This window comes from Aristolochia californica, unplaced genomic scaffold, assembly GCF_029961685.1.
Source record: "Aristolochia californica isolate CCGP_79_NKW_82.1479 unplaced genomic scaffold, dmAriCali1.0.hap1 SCAF_1, whole genome shotgun sequence".
NCBI lineage: Eukaryota > Viridiplantae > Streptophyta > Magnoliopsida > Piperales > Aristolochiaceae > Aristolochia > Aristolochia californica.
In genome coordinates, this window is record NW_027181770.1 from 52,421,659 (window position 1) to 52,439,255 (window position 17,597).

The 17,597-nt window shown below is 36.8% G+C and overlaps 1 protein-coding gene across 3 annotated transcripts; it reads right to left on the minus strand.

The window, feature by feature from the left end:
* Positions 1–3,167: 3,167 nt before the first annotated feature.
* Positions 3,168–11,543, minus strand: LOC137950591 (ethylene-insensitive protein 2.1-like). Of its 3 annotated transcripts, XM_068797165.1 has the most exons (9): positions 11,257–11,543; positions 8,743–9,481; positions 8,508–8,594; positions 8,193–8,300; positions 7,890–8,102; positions 7,512–7,685; positions 4,718–6,833; positions 4,110–4,582; positions 3,168–4,034 (listed from the first exon to the last, which is right to left on the minus strand). In XM_068797165.1, the coding sequence occupies exons 2-9, from the start codon at positions 8,989–8,991 to the stop codon at positions 3,651–3,653; spliced, it is 3,804 nt and encodes a 1,267-aa protein (XP_068653266.1). In that variant the 5' UTR covers positions 8,992–9,481; positions 11,257–11,543; the 3' UTR covers positions 3,168–3,650. The 3 variants fall into 3 exon arrangements, with proteins under 3 accessions (XP_068653266.1, XP_068653256.1, XP_068653252.1); XM_068797155.1 differs by having other exon boundaries at positions 4,110–6,833; positions 8,743–9,267; XM_068797151.1 differs by having other exon boundaries at positions 4,110–6,833.
* Positions 11,544–17,597: the final 6,054 nt, after the last annotated feature.

Here is a 17,597-nt window from a genome sequence, read left to right on the forward strand (position 1 = left end):
AGTTGCATTCTTCACTTGATTCTGTTAGGTACCTGTGGGGAGTTGTCTTTACCTTCAGTGGTCTATATCTAACTCCAAAAGTCTTTTGAAAGCATGTACTGTACTAAGACTTTATCTATTCGAGAGGTATGGAATGAGTTCTTGCACAGAACTCATTACTTATGGCCATTCAAGAAGATAATTATCTGATGTTCTCTCTAGCGAGTACACATGCGTGGTCTTTGTTTACTCCTAACTGTATCTCAGATTGAAGGTAGGAAGATCAATATTCAGAGAGTCAGCTTTTACAGGTCTTTGAGCTTTTAGGTATGCCTCTCTTTCAAGAATTTCATAACCTTTTTGAAAGAAGTTAACTCCTAACTGGTTTTCATGTAGGACGACCAGGGAGATTTTTGAGATCACCTAACACCTTGATTACTTCGTAGATGAAGGCCAGTCTTTTGGTCACTGAATGGAAAAAAGACCTTCAGAAATGGTTTCCTAAGGAATTCTTTTTATCTATGTGCCATTGCAATTGGCTTGGTGGCTAGGTCTAATTATCTCCTTTGTAAGAACAGAAAATACATACAGGACCAAAATAGAATCAAGCCAGAGAATTATGAACAAATAAAGCATATCAAACTACCTCCTGCTCAAGCTTTTCTTTCAAAATTTGTAGATCTTCTGGTTTTATTCCTCGTATACTGCATAGATCAATTTTAAGTTTTAATAAATGAATGTAAACCAATAGTTACACAAATGGAATTCTCAGAGTTAGGTTCCACCAGCAACATCTGTTAAAGTGACCTTTTCACATGGAGAAGTGGTCCCTCATCTGGATAGTTTTTTGTGTTTGAGAAAATCAGAGCGAGCTGAACTGCAATGACATTTTTGTCAAAAGTGCATGTCAAATTAAAAGTTGAATCTTGCCAAACACAATCTGTTAAAGAATGATGCTTCAATAATTTTCTTAAAGAAATGATCAAGCCTTTACGATTTGTTAAGGAAAGTATTGTAAGAATTGGAAACAAACAAGTGTTGCACTGTTAATGGCAAATACAAAAACCATCATCATCAATGCATTGTCCCAATTATGCCAAGTTCAGCTATTTGAGTCATCTCATCCATTTTGATATATCATTCCTTTATTAGATTAGCTGACCTACTCACCCCACTTCCATAAGTGTCATTGTGTGCTTTCCTCAACTTTTTGGTGGTTTATAAAATGATTTCAAGAAAAAGAAAATCGTTTTTACAAGTAAAGTTTATAATATATATTGTCTTAAAAATCATAAATATATCCCTCTCTGTCAACATGTCCTTCCCACCATCTTAAGATGACTCTCTTAAGTGTCCTTATCATCATTTCTCTTAAACACTCTCTACCACATTTATTTCTGATTTTGCCTTCCCAGTTTTTGTCTGATATCCATCTTAAAATATGTTGTTTTTAACGGTGAATTTTGTTGATGAAACAAACAAATGGAAAACAAAGTCAATGCATCCAACTCCAAAGCAACTAGAAACGTATCCTATGGTCTCCAAAATGGATTTAGTGTCTCCTTCATCCAGCCTATAACCAATTTAGAATCTCCTTCAACAAATAAAGGCATGTTGAAATGATCTTTATAAATCCCCAAACAATGAAGCATTGCTTGAATATTATCCACCTTAACATTCTCATCTCGTATAATACGCCTTCACTCTCTTCAACAAGAGCTGACCACAATCAGTCCACGGCATTCGTGATTCAGCATGTTCTGATCAACTTAGCTTTTAATTCTACACCCACAGAACCAAAACAAAGAATACATTACCTGTCATGTTTTGGAATTTGCGGGTTTTCTTCCTTCCCGTGACCAAATCGGATTCGATTCACGAGCTGCAGAGCCTAAGACAGAGCAATAGTTTCCACTTCCCAGTAGTTTTCGAGCAGAAAAGAGAGCTTACAAACCCGCTAGGGTACGGCCTCGTTGGTCCGTCAGCTTTTGGTGGCCGGAGACGAAAGGGAACTGAGATGGTGGTCGAAGACGAAGGACGAGATCAACGTCGGGGGCGTAGGGAGACGAGAGAGGGAAGGGAGTGCAGGAGAGAGGAAGAAAAAAGAAAAATGACGACGCGCGATGGGGGGTGCGAGGAGAGAGAGGGAAAAATTTGAGCGTCGCCCGTCCTTCAATTCGAAGAAGATAAAAAAGGGCCTTCTTCCACATGATTGAAATTAAACCGTGGAGATGAAGGACCCCTTCATCCCTTGCATCGAGATGAAGCTTCATATGCGCTCCACTAACGACTTCAAGTGTTGAAGGGCATTATGTGGTTGAAGATCATCTCGTCCTTCAAGTTGACTAACACCCCCCCACCCCAAAGACATCCGAGGGGGAGAGTAGAAGTAGATTTTGAGAAGTGGTCAAGAACAAGCTGAACTGGAAGATCGAGCTGAAAATAAGTTCATTGCCTCATTAAAGACATTGAAGTCATTGAAGACGTAAGTACAAAAAATTTTAATGATTTTTCTTATTTTGATATGCTGTGTAACAAGTTGAAATAAAAAAAAAAAAAAACTCTAATTTGAGGGAGAGTGTTAGAAGATGTAATTTATATTTACATGAACTTTTAAGAAAATATTTTCTGACAGAAAAGTATATCTAAAGGCATAAAAGGAGTAGGAGTATTACTGTCTTTTATCAGTGTTTTATGTTATAAAAAGGTGAGTAGAGGGAACCCGAATTAATCCTCTTCCATAATTTAATATGAGACTTTTCTCCAAAAGCATTTAAATGATGTAAGCACTTAAGCAAGCAAGTCTATGCCTTAACTACAATAAATAGGTCTCTTTTGTGTGAGTTACAGGCATCAATCAATTCCTTATAAGAATCGTTGAGTCTGGAGAGAAAGAGTTGTCCTCTTTTGAAATTTTAAGTTCACTTTTCATTTAGTAGTGAAGTTTTGAGTTCCTTACGATTCTAATTGTTGCTTTTCCATGAGCAGCTAAACCTCATCAATGATTCTGCCCACCCTGTTTTTCTTTGGAAGATGTGATTTTAGGGAGATAAGTAGTCTTTGTTCATCACTATGATAGATCTTTTACATTAAGCAATGTGCTTATATGACTTAGTTGGTCTCTACACTTGTCACTTTGGGCAATCAATATCGAAGTAACATTGAGGGACACACTCTAGATGTCTTCCTGTTTTTTTGTCTTTGTTTACATGTTCTAGTGGGTAGAAGGAAATAGTTACACACCAATCTTTCTTATAATAAACTTTGATCTTCTAAAAAATTTATCTAACATATTTTTATGGGTAAAATTATTTATTTATAATAGTTATTTTTGGGATGACACAACTATATTCCAACTAAGTTTTTTTATATAAATACATTGAAGTCATTTTTTTTTTATCAAAAACACTAACAAAAGCACCGGCCTCCATTCACATTTTGTCCCCCCCTTTTTTCTTCTTTCTGCTGCAATTGCGTTTCAAGTAACCCGGTAACTGTAAATTATATAACAATATACATGAAAATTAAATCTGCAACACAGATCTATATACGGCAACAGAGAGAGAGAGAGAGAGAGAGAGAGAGAGAGAGAGAGGGAGGGAGAGGTGTCCTAAGTCAACGTTGCTAGGAACCCAAACTACTAGAACCAATGGCCAGATGACCAGTATCAATCAAGTAAAAGAGACAACAGGTGGCATAGGAGCCTTGCGAGTCCCAGGCCGACCATCATGGACCCCAACAGATTTGTTTGATAGCCGTCGCTTGTACCTCTTGAGAACTGATGCCAAGTTTTCTTTTCCTTTTGGGAAGGCAACATCCCCAGCTGCAGTACCTGTTCGGCCCTTGCGGGAAGAGACAGCATTCTCCACATCCTTGATGAGTTCAAGGAGCACAGCTGCACTAGTGCTCTGCCCTGAACTTGCTTTCCCTCCTGTAGGCGGGAGCCCATTAGGAACTTGAGGGCTCATTCTCTTCACTTGCATTGATGGAATCTGGAGGCAGAAGCAGGGAGATAATACAGGTCGGACCTTGGAAAACGCCAAATCAAGAATCCCCTGTAGACGTCAAGATTAGTATCAAACTTGCCATTATATCTACAATTTTTGTCAAAGAGAGGCAAACAGAGGTACCTGCAGGCGGTTCAGAACGTAAGTATATTTGCCCCAGAGTTCAGGGCGGCTCTCCATAAGTGACATCTCCAATATCCGATGGATGCACCACACACCAAAACAGACTACGATATCAATTTTCCATATACAGCCTTCTCCACAAAAAGGCACTGGAGATACAAGTAACTTTGCAAGTGATCTCTCATCGTTTCTTGAGCCTGAACCAAATTTACGATCAGATGGTACAAAAGGTAATTCACCCATTTTTAACCGGTTATCCTCTCTCAGTTCAGCTTCAAAAATGTACTTCTCCCTTGCAGCCACACGATCAATTAGCTCTTCATCAAACCCACCATTCTGTTGGAATAACCACTCAGACCCCTCTAATCTCAAGAGTCTCCCTATACAATATCTGAGAGACTGGAGTAACGCAGCTTCTGAATCACGATAAACAGTTTCCTGCATCTCACCAGAACCAACGGCACGGTTTCTCCCTGCAATTCCAAACAGTTGCTCAGATGGTTGCCTGGACCATAGGGATTTAGTTTCTAAATTTGAACGTGATGGTGGAGAAAAAACATCTATGTAGAGCTTGGAGGGGGAAAGCTCATCAAAAGCAAGAGGACCACCTGTTCTGGATGGAGTATTTCCATATAATGACTGGTGACCCATAATACTCCTAACAGTAGATTGCCCAGGTCCAATTGCACCTTTACACCTATCACCGAGTGAAGAATTCCTGTTAGGCACTGCAAGCCCAGATATGTCTGGCAAGCTATGGTACTTTTTAGGATATGTTGTAGACCCAACAGCACCAACACTTCCGACCAAAGAAGAGTTATCATAATAGGATCTTTCACTTTGCAACTTGTTTAAAAGAGATGAAGCTGCTCTTGGCAAAGTTGAATTCTGTAGAGAATTAAGCCCCAAACTGTAACTATGCTGATCTTTGTAGTTGGAGGTGAGAGAAGAAGATTTGGAAGCAGTTGATGTGTCCAATGCAATGCCCAAGGGATCCATGTTTCTGCCTTGAGCAATCCCACTCAGATATGAAGGTATCTGATAACCATGAATTGTTGATGGCTGATAATCTCGCTCTTCTGAGTAGGTAGGGAGTCGAAGACTAGAATAGCGTCTTTCATTTGCATCAAGTGAATTGCCACAGGAGCTTTGAGCATATGCATCCAATAATTGCATGTAAGATGACCAAGATGATAGCCCCATTTGAACCCCATGGGAAGAGTCCATACTGGTTGGAATCCTCTGTGGCTTGGAAGAGTCATACTCTCTAGGATTGGCGAGAAAGACTGATCCTTTGTCTGCTTCAGCATAAAACTTTGGCATATGATCACTCCCAATAGTGTCAGATTTTGCAGAAGAGACAGACTTCTGATCCAGCCCCAACAACAAGTCAATTCTCTTCCCTTTTGCTTCCAGAATTACTTGACCATGGAAGTCAAATAGTTTTCCCCAAAACTCATCAAGAATAGCAGCTAGGTTGCGTCGTGCAGCACGACCCAAACCAGACAATCTTGAAAAGCTTCCACTGCCATTACTAGTATCATCAACTTTCCCACTAATACTTCTAAACGAACCAGGCCCATCAGAAATGGCAGTAGGCACACACCCCGAGCTAACGGCAAGTGACTCTTCTTGTTCCCAACCATCAGTTTCAAAGTCATCCTTACCAACATGCTCGTCTCCATCTACTTCAACAGCCATATGAACTAGGTGTTTGGGTTCTGCCCTCTGAACAATATTTCCATCTAGTGATTCAGCTGACGGAACTTTATTTTCAACAATTGGAGCCAGCTCAACAGAGGATGCTAGAAGTTCATGATTAGGAAATTTTGGTTTGTCATCGTGAGAGCATTTTGACTCTACATAGCAAGAGAAATTGGGTTCTCCATAATGAGAGAAATTCAGTTCTTTCAAAGGTGATAATGCTTGTTCTTCAGGCTGAGATCGGGGAGTAGTGCAAATGGTAGAATTGTCCTCAGTAGGCTCATGGTGATCAAAATCTGTGATTGATTCAGGCAGATCAACATCTAAATCGAATTGTCTGACCACATTTATATCTTGGACTGCTTTTATATCTTTAAGCTCCTTATCATCTTCAACATATCTCGACTCATTTTCCTCTCTACCTTGAGATGGCTCCAACACAGCATTCTGTAAACCCAAGTTCCTATCTGCACTAGCAGATTTCAATGGGGTTGCAACCAACCAAAGCATCAATAGAAGTGATGCACTAGCTATCATAAGAAGAAGAATGTACGGGAAGGTCACATTGCTCCCCGTGTTCCACCTCATACTATTCATAAGGTCATCATCACCAAATAAAATATCAACAACAAAGATAAGATTTGAAGCAACCATCCCAAGAAAAGCACTCAAACACAAGATTTCCATTAAACCTGAGATTTTGAAGGCACCCATTATCAATCTTGAAGAAGCAACACGAAAGAGGGGGATCACAGAAGAAGGGAGTAGCAAAGCCACAATAACTTGAGAGAAAATAAGCATTTGATAGACTCCTTCAGCCCCTGAGCTCCAAGCACAAAAGAGAGCCAGAATAGTCGCAATTGCTTTGCTGGTTATTCGATGAATCCAAACAGGAGGATTGATGCGTAAAAGATGGTGTAAGATTGTTTGACCACCAAGATCCCAAGTTAGTGCAGTGACCTGGCTGGAAAAGAAGAGGACCAGAAAAAACACAAATGGTGCTATAGGACTCCGAAATATCTGCAGAAAAGGAGGCATAGAGATCTCATAAGTAATTTCCTAGTTTATTAGCAAAAGTTCTTAAACGAACAAATTAAATCCAAAGAGCGTCCCATTCATGCTCTTAATTAAAAGATTAAGAGAGTGAATTTTCTGTGCATAAAAAACAAGCATACATGGGGTTTACATGTGAGAATGTTATTATTATTTGCATCCTGCATCAAACCACATTCACTGAAGCACGAACTCTCCAGCAATAAGTAAATTTCAAAGTAAAGCTACACATGCATATTGTCGTCAGGGTCTTCAGTTCAAGAAATGGTTAAAGCTTCTTTTTACTCCTTTTGGGATGTCCAAGCATCAGTTTGAAAAATCAGCTCAGGTACTGTATATCAACATATTACACATGGCATCCTTGACACAGTTGCATTTTGATGGGGTGCCTTTTCTTTTCCAGCAGCGTGTAAAAGCCAACATTGAGAATTGTGTAGTCACCTCAACCTTCTCCAGCAATAATGGGTACATTGCCCACATGCAAACACAAAATAATATTAAATAAAAACTATCATGTAATGCTTTAACCGCCCTAAAAACTCATAGCAAGAGCTAAAAAAGTAAGAAGTTATATGATAGAACTCACTGTGAGATTCCATCTAGCAATGGTAAAAATTTACTGGTAGTGAAGACAAGGAATAAGACCTGTTCCATAAGCAAAAGTGAATCCTGGATAGTAAGCACAGCAAGGCCACTTTGGAAGACATTCGCTGCTGATAACATCACCACATAGTTCACCAGAAAAATTCCACTGAAGGTAAATAGGATAGCAAAAAAATGGTCATGACATAAGGCACTGATGGAGACATTTGGAACCCTCTGCCACAGACACCATGACAACAAAAGCTTTGTTAGAAGCAGCAATGATTTTCTAAAGGAATAAATAGAGTAGAGCAGTAGAAGCAGCAGAAATAAAAATAAATAACAGAAATAGGAGATAATTCAAGTTATCAAAGCTTAAATGATTCCAAATGGCAGAATATCTAATCAATGCCTAAGAAAGGGAGCAGAAAGAATAAGCACCTGTACAATAGAAGAGTGCAGATAAAAATTTTGAGGCATAATACTTGCACCAAGAAGACTCATAGCATTGTATGCACTTTCACCTCTCAACCTTGGAAAAATCCCACTCATAGCAAGTGGGATTTCTGGTTGACTGGTGAGTACTCCAAGCAAATAAAGAACTAAGCTGAAACCTGCCATGCCCATTAGCAACATGTCTGCTTTGCATCTATCCTGAAAATCACAGTTTCAGAGTATAAAGATGTGGTAAAGTACAAGAACAATCAATCATAGGGAAGGAAATCATGAAAAGGAAAATCTTACCAAGAGACTAACAAAAGGTGGAAATAGAAAAATAGCCATGGTCAGGAATATGCAGGTTACCAGGTCAAGCCCGAAAAGTAGATTGAGGCCATGAGCAACACCTAGAATCTGGAAATATAATATAGAAGCACAATAAATAAATAAAAACAGCAGTAACCAACAGCTCTATATGGAACAATTTTTTTTAATAAAACCATATGTCAGATTTTCTGTATACTTTCTCTCATTAACTCTTCCTTGTAGGTTTTGACTCATCACCTGATTCAATATTGTAAAAAACAAAAATGTGGAAATATTAGATTAATAAATAAATACCATAGTTAGGTCTGAAGCCAACACTGATAACTCTGCTTGAACTCCCAACAAGATGCATATGAATTTACTGTATTCCTCACTGCAAATCTATAAAATACCAGAGAAAAATATATATGTATATATGTTATATATATCCATGAAGGACTGTAAATGCCAAATTAATTAAAATGTATATGTGTTTGTGTATATGTGCATGTGTATGTACATGAGAGAGAGAGAGAGAGAGAGAGATTACCTGTGCAAGATTTTTTCCAGTAATAACACCAATACGAACTGAAAGGTATTGGCATAAAATAGCAGCACAATTGAATGCCAGCACCAGAAATATAAGATCAGATCCAAAATGGCAACCCCCATCAACGGCTGCAGCCCACTTCCCTAGGTCAATGTACCCCATACATATAAGAATTGTAGGGCCAAGGGCTGGGAAAAAACGGGGCACCATGGTTGACATATGGAAGTCACCAGAAGTCCCCGCATCCATGTGCTAGAGTCAAGTTTCTATTATGGAATTAATCACTAGGTAGCATATACTTCAATACAGACTTTATTATAACTGAAGTTCTGACAGAAATTACAAAGATTATGACAGAAGATTATGACAAAAGATACAAAGACTGATTCATATGTAATGAGGACTTAAATAAAACACCCCACAATAAGTCATCCGTCTGGACATCTACAACTTCCATGTTTAAGCATTTTTCTGTAGGTCGATAGCAGCAATGATTGAGGCAGATCTATTTTTCCTGAAGCAGATCTGCAGACAGAATCATACAGAATTTGATATCCCCAACAAACTAGGTCATGCAACACCATAAGATGTACTTGCAGATATTGAACCCTGCTGGTTCACATTAAAACACTTCTGTTTGCATGATAACAAACTAGTATAACAAGCTTAACAGCAAGCTGTTTGAAGTGATATTGATGTGTGGATGAGTTATTTGTTCCTTTTCTTTATCAGTTTCAATCTGCAAATTTAAAAAAAAATAAAAATCAACAATACAAGAAAAACTGACATCAAAGGAAATAAAGCAGTGTCAAAACATAGAACATGTTTAATTTTTCATATGACTGGCCTTTGTTTTAGGCTAAACCATCAAGAATCATGACCTTTTCTTTTTTTGAATGTCGAACCCCAGGCCCAGGTGAGACTTGAGCACAAGACCTCACACTAGAAAACTCCTGTGTGGCCACTGAGCCAAAGGCCCAATCCACAAGGTTCATGACCAATAGATGCTGTGGCAAGAGTCCACAAGAAAAAATATGATTCTGAACTAAATATCATGCACAGGTGATGTACAGCATGGATGATCATAATATCAGACTACTTCTATAAACAAATTGGGCTCGGAAGTGACAAAAATTCATGGCTCTTTGCATTTACAGTCACAGTTTAGGGCAACATGATACATTCCTGGTCTACAGAAATGAAAAAGAAGCTGCCGAAAAATAGATCAGGCTCTTCCCGGATCAGAAGGCATTCAAACTAAATAGAAAGTTGACAAAAAAAAAAAAAAAAAAAAAAACGCACAACCCAAATTAAGGAGACGACATAGAAATATGAAAAACAAAGAAAAAGTGCATCCCTATATAAGGAAGCTACAGAAGTTTATTGACTACGTAAACCAACAGACGATGTCAGTCTATTAGCAGCCTTAAAAGCTGTTCTTTCAAATATAACCAAAACAAAAACAGTCACTTATTTACGTCCCATAGTCAACAGTTTTTCTTAGACAATGAGAAACAAAATTCCATAAAGAGGCTTCAGTGTGGAGGAGAGATAATACAAACATTTAATTGTACAGCAAACATGGCAGCATGAAAAAACAAAAATATGCCAAAGAAAGCTCAGAGTGGGAGAAGTGTGCCGCGGAGTTCAGAGTCTTGCAAAATAGTAACCTAAGTGTAATAATAAGAATCACCAGATAACATTATCGTGAACAGGATGCATCTCTTAACCAAATGTTGAGAAAAAAACGCCCACTTACAGAAATCCTCTACATCTCCGTTCTCATTTGATTGAAACATGTCAGACAAAATCTTATTAAAAAGTAATGCGAAGCAACTCTATAGGCCGAGTTTCCAGTAAATCACCATTAATGCTAAGGAGACTAACTCTTATAGCAAGATCCTTCATATTACATACAATTATAGCACCAGTTAAGTCACGCCAAAGTGAGTATAAAAACTCGACTTTACCATGCCACTGGAGATGCTGCAAATAATGACCAGAGTTACTTCCAGATACAAATCAACTTCCACTGAGAAAGTACTAAAAACTAAAAAAAATTTGTCCAAAACTCAAACAAAATACCGAAAATTACGCACTTAAACCTCATCGGATCTCTCAACCATACAATATAGGACAGACCGGAATTAAGAAAACAAATCTAGAGGAATGAACAAGAAACTCGTTTTCAAAGAGAAAACAATAGTTCCACGAAAATAAAAATGAATCAAAACCCTAAAACCTTCTAGACAGGAATTAAAAACCCACACTAGCATTCGCAGTTCCATTCACACCCAAACAGTAAACATACAGGCACTATGCAAATTTTCACAGATCTAACTCACTACATCAGGACAAGCAAAACAATAGAAAGCCAGACGGACCATAAGGAGAAACAAAAGTCAACCATTTCCTCAAATTCCAAATTAGGGTTAGATAGGGGGACAAGCAAAAAGAAAGAGCAGGAGAGAAAACAGAATGAAAAACAGAAAAAATTGGAGAGAAAAAACTCACCTTTTCTATCGACTACTTCCCTTGACCGCAGTTTTCCACTGAAAGGCGCAGTGGAAGCAGACATTTAAGACGGCTAAGACTCGAGAGACGCAAGCACGCGAGGGACCAAGACTAATAGAGAAAGATTTTCGTCAACCAAAAGAGCTGGAGAAGAGGGTTAAAGGTGAGAGAAAGAGAAGGAGAGAGAGCGAGAGACGGAAATGTACAAATGGTGAAAAGGCACGGCTTTTTGTAACTGCGATTCCTTAACCCTTTATCCTCACTCCCCCTCTCGAGTCTGCATTTATTATTTCTCTTTCCGTTGGCTTCGTATTTCCGACATGGGATAACTCCTAAATATAGTTTTCAGGTTGTCATCCTTCACAGTTCCCACTGTTCCTCCTCGTGACCAAAATGCCCTTCCGTCACCTCACTCTTCATGTCAGTTAGTAATTTCCGTTGTACTTCACCACTCGCTTACAGTTTACCGCTACCCACTCAACACCGACCTCTGACTTTTACCCTTATGCTCTGTGTTTTTCTCTTTCATCTTTCTGCTATGCTCTTGTCAATGAATAACATTTCCTTTTCTTTAGCCAAACGCCGCTGAGGTGCTCATCTTATGATCACGATGTGATCGATCCTGTCTCCGTTACAGGTAGACTTCGAACTGCTGGCACTGATACGGAGGATCAGAATACAATGATTTTGAGAGTTTCTAAAGATAACGTCACAGTGGATCGATCTTGCATTTGCCTCTTGACCAGAGTATCGACAATTTATACTTCGGGTATTCTTCGTGAAGTTGAGCTCTCAGAAGAGATTTTGCAGACATAAAAAAATACAGTTCAAAGCAAAATACTTCAGAAGTTTAAATTTTTACAAAAGGGTAGTTTTGAACCTCGAGGCTTGTTCGAGTTGCGGCTAAAAGTACTCTCACCATTTTCCGACTGGAACAGTGCTCCCCACTATCTTGGTTACCTTAAAAGGGGACTGTCATAGGCTGAGCAAGGAAGTATAGCTTCGTTGTTGTCTGATTATTTTAGTCCCTGATAAGGATGACAGCACCTTTCCTTACGTCCCAGACCTCAAACTCCTGTAGAACAACTTTATCTTCACTTGTTCTTTATGAAATATTTTGTTGATTCTAAGATAATTTTAAAATATGATCTTCATGTTATCACGCATATTCCTAAATATAATTATTTAGACACAGTAACGGTATTATAGCTTTATTGTTTATTTACCTTAACATAAATTGAAATTGTTTTATTATTACTAAATAAATTCAAAAACTATACCCACTCTTTGGTGTGCCCCTTTTGACCCTTAAGGGTTGAGAGTCTTCTCTCTCTCTCTCTCTCTCTCACTATTAGAGGGCCCTTGGCATCTCTTTCTCTCACTATTAGAGGGCCCTTGGCACCTTTCCTATGCCCAAAGAGGATTGTTGTTATCTCTCTCTTGTCCTCTTTATTAAAACAAAGAGGAGGAATGGAAGCATCTATTCCCATTTTTCATGGTAGGGTTAGTGGTTTGACCTCTCCACTGTAACAATGTTCTTATCGCTTTTTTATATTTAATATTTATATATTTCTATTAATATATTTTATCCATAATTTTAACACAAGTTAAACAGGTTTTAACACAAGAAAATTCGCTCCATGAAACAAAAATAAATATCAGTGAATTAAAATTCACTATTGGACGACACACCATTGAACAAATTTTAAATTTGTTAGCATAGATTGGATTATATCGACAAATTTTAAATTTCATTAGTCTAATTTTTTTTTGTAGAAATGTTTGTGCTCCCAGAAAACAATTGTTCTAATGAATTGTTTGCTTTCGTTGGATAGAAGTTTCATTTGAAGAACAAATTTAACTTTGTACTAGAGAATTTGGAAATTCATCGAGGAATAAAATTTTCTAGTGAATTTTAAAATTTCTTGGTTTAGTTTTCAAAGTGTATTCCAATGATTTTAAAATTCATTGGAATAAATTTTAAATACTAAACCAGCAAATTTCAAAATTCGTTGGTATAGTCCTCATTAAGGTTTTAAACCCTAACTCCTCTCCCCTCATTCTTTTTTCTCTCGAGCAATGTTCTTCTCATAATCTTTTTTATTCTTCCTACCTCCACTAACTGTCTCTATGTCTCCATAATGAATCCAAATCCAAATTCAAATCCTTCATGCCACCATGCCCCATTGATTTGATTCAAATCGGAATCTGAATATGGTTCTAATTTTGAATCCGGTTATGGTTCTTGAATATTTTTGGCTCCAAATCAAATATCCTACCAATAGGAAAATATAAATTGATGTGGACTGTCTGATGCGGATTTTTAAAACTAAAATAGTAACATTGTAATTCTTATTCATTGCCAGTTATTTAAAGAAGTTTGGAGCTTTAATGAACTTTCAATAAGCATTATTTTAGGACAAGCTAGTGAATGATAAAGATGACCTAGTCATGAATAATCCTAACCTAAACCTGTAACCCTAAACACTAAGACAATCTTGGTCGGTATGGTAGGGATCATCTTGATTGGAACAATAGCCTAGTAACCACTAGAGTAAGGAGCTTGGGACAAGCACCGGTCCACCATCTGTTGTATTCAAAAGTGAATTGACAATCACTTACAATCAATCTTGTTTGACTCTTGTGAGCACTCCACTGCTTAAGTACTGCGCTTACCGGATCCAAAGACCTCGATGACCTTTTCTCTCGAGATAGAGCACTCCACTGCTTAAGTACCACGCTTACAGGATCCAAAGACCTCAATGACCTTTTCTATCGAGATAGAACTTAACCTTAACTCTCTAACCCAAAAACATAAACTTTAAAACCTACACCCTAAATCGTAACCTTGTAACATTAACCTATATCCTAAAACCTAAACCCCTAAACCTAATGCTAACCCTGTTAAAGTTCTAGGCAAGAGTACTTCCCAAGAGGTCACCCATCCTAGAATTACTCTTGCCCAAACTCGCTTAACTTCGGAGTTCTGAGTCAGATACCTAACCAATACAACCTGAAAAAACTAACCATTTAAGGTGCGGAAAGCCAAGTACCTAACTCAGACCACAAACTCTAACAAGAGTGGACGGAACCACTCTGAACCCTCACTAACCTTAGTAATTCAAAGTGAAAAGTGACAATAACAATTCAAAGTCATCTAGGCACATTGAGTTTCAATATAAAATCATGAAGAACTTGACAAATCATATGATTGGGGCTTGTCGAGGAACAAGTAATGTATGTTTTGAGTGGTATGTTTCTTGAGTCACTTTTAGTGGCAATTAAACATATTTGACTAGAGATCCCACAATGAAGGTTCATTGGGAACAACAAGTTGATAGAGTGGGTGGTAAGAGCACCAAATTTAAGTGAATTTTAATTCCTTTCCCATCTCCATGAACTAGGTGCTCAACTACACCAAAAATGAGAATGATGTAATACCATAATAGCATTGAGGCTATTAAAGTAAAATATAAAGATCCAATATACCCCTTGAAATATCATCGATGTGAGTGTGACCATAGGGTCAAGGTTAGATAGAGAATCAATGCTTGCATGGTCGTGACACATTACCACCATGGAACTTACATATAGTACTAACACTTAGTTGTTCAAAATTCTCAAAACTTGTAAAGAAAGTCTAAGTTAAAAACTCATTCATTTAGGACCAGTATGGTTGGTGAAATATCAAGTAGATGAATGTTAAAGTTTTCAAACAACACTTGTCATAGAAAACTAAAATGTACTGATTGTTTGTAATTTTAATTTTTTTAAAATTCTATCTTTTAAAATATTTATATTTTTATATTTCAAAAAAGGTGAAAAATTTAATGGTTTTTAAAATTCAAAATAGTGAGGATGATAATTAGAACAACTTAAATTGTTTACGAAATCACATAAGCATGATTAGGAATGTGTTTATTTGAGATAGTTTCAAACCTATTTCACATCTTCACAATGAGGACCATTACAAAACCATAATGGGATATTGGAGAAGTGATTCTCCTATGTAACCTCTTCGGAGGCTACAAATACCGCCTTAGATGACAATGTTGGAATTTTAAGAGAAAGAAATAATCCATTGACTGGTGTAAATTGATTACATTGGGTCTCTATTTATAATAAAGAAAATACATATAATCTAAGTTAACTAAAACCATCCATGTTTTAGTTACACTCGAAATAAAAGTTCTAAAGGTAAGTCCTAGAACAATTAAACAACTATAACAAAAACAAATTTAATAATACTAAAAAAATTTCCTCCTTTGAAGTTTCTTCCCATGAGACTCCTTTCTATGAAAGCAATGTAAGAGTCTTCCATATTTTTTCTTCAACACTTCCCTTCAAGTTGGAGTTTGTAACTTCATTTTACAAAAAAAATAAAATTAATCTTGGCCTTCAATCTCTTCAATCTTCATTCTTTCCGTTCAATTTGTTTTATGATAATTTGTGAAATCCTTCATGGTAGGTTATGTCACCTACCTCATTCTTCATACTTTTCCTTCTACTCTCCCCATCAAGCTAGGAGGCAACGATGATGATCCAAGCTTGAACATAAAAAATGATTGTATCAATCGTCTCCTCCATCATCTCGAGGTCTCCTATGAATAAGTACTAAAACAAACACAAACTCTAAAAAAAAGGTAAATAGTAGAAAGTATAGATAATAAATAAATAAAAAGATTTAAAATTGCACAATAGATTTTAAACACAAAATAGTGATAAAGGATGGTGGTAAAAGTAGTAGTAAAGAATGGTGGGAGCCATAATAGTAAAGGATGGCAGTAGCAGCAGTAGTAGCAGCATATAGTGTCCATGGACTAAACATTTCCCATATATAGAAAAAAAATAACCCACCCAAGAAATTCAACAAGGGATTGGTCTTAAAAAGTAAGTAAAAAGATATGATAAGAGAAAGGTAAACATGATAAAAAAAAATGGATTGAAAATAAACAAAACAAACAACAAAAAGGAGAGTGATATGACAATTTGAGTTAATGATCAATGAGGGAGACTTGTTTTGGCATAAAAGGGTGATGAACCAACTTGGAAGGCCTATATGTTGTTCATGGCATTTGAAATTTTCTCAAAGGAAGTAAGACAAAGACACAAAGTATAATCAATCAAATAAAACGTAGGAAAAAGAATTATAAAGGATGATCAGTAATATCTTATAAAAGGATGACCGTTCAAACAAAATAAGATAGACAAAGTTTATAGCATATGATCAATTAGACAAACTCGAGTAACCAGTCAAACAAAGAGAAAAATGGACAATTTATAAGATATGATTGATCAATGTGACTCTGACTGATTGATCATCCCTAGGATTCCAGGGAATAAAAACTTTCATTTTTATTTATTTTAGAGACATATAGTTATGAATGGTTGGATGAGGTTTTGAAACTGATGAAATAGTACGAAACCAAAGATAAAGTTGCAAAATAGAAACAAAGATTGTGTTGTGTTCTTCTAGAGTCCTACTTGAACTTAAATTCAAGTCAAAGAACTCAAACTATCAGTGAATCCCACAGAGGGTGATTACCATGAGTGTGCTACATCGCCTCTTTCATCATGTCAATAGGAGAAAAAAAAACAAGGAACTCAACATAGTAGAAAACAAAATAAGTAACTCAACTGTAGCATGAAACCTAATGATAATGGGATTCTTTTCTAGTAGAACAAGAAAAGAAAATTCTCATTTGGTTTTCATTTCTATGAAAAATTATATATGAGGTAAGTAAACGAACTGGGAAGAAAACGGAGATAAAGTGTGTTAAAAAACCAATGAACCAAAACTCTAGGAAACTATAGGAGACATGAAAGGAAACCAAAACTCTACAAAAACAATTGATGGAGAAAAAAACTTTGCATCAAGTCAATCATCATCTATCAGACACAAGAAACGTATTCATATGGAAGATGCAAGCTAAGAAACAAAACTTGTAACTTCAATCAAACACAAAAGCAAAAACCTGGATGAAGTAATCCAAGGTAGATACCAAAATAGAGAGACAAAAGGAAAAATAGCTTAACGAACGATGATCAAGAACATAAAAGTTATTAATCAAACTAAGAAAAGGAAAGTCAACCTATGAGTTGATGATCAATTCACTAATCTAATCTACGTACTCTGATACTGCATTGAAATTTTAGGATAAAAGAAATAATTCATTGACTTGTGTAAATTGGTTATATCGGATCTCAAATTATAATAGAGAGAATACATAGAATTTAAGTCAAACTAAATTATCCATGTCCCAATTACCAAAGTATAACTCCTAAACATATTTGCAAGTTGAGTCAGCAAGTAAAAATATGACGCATTTAATAAGTCTCAA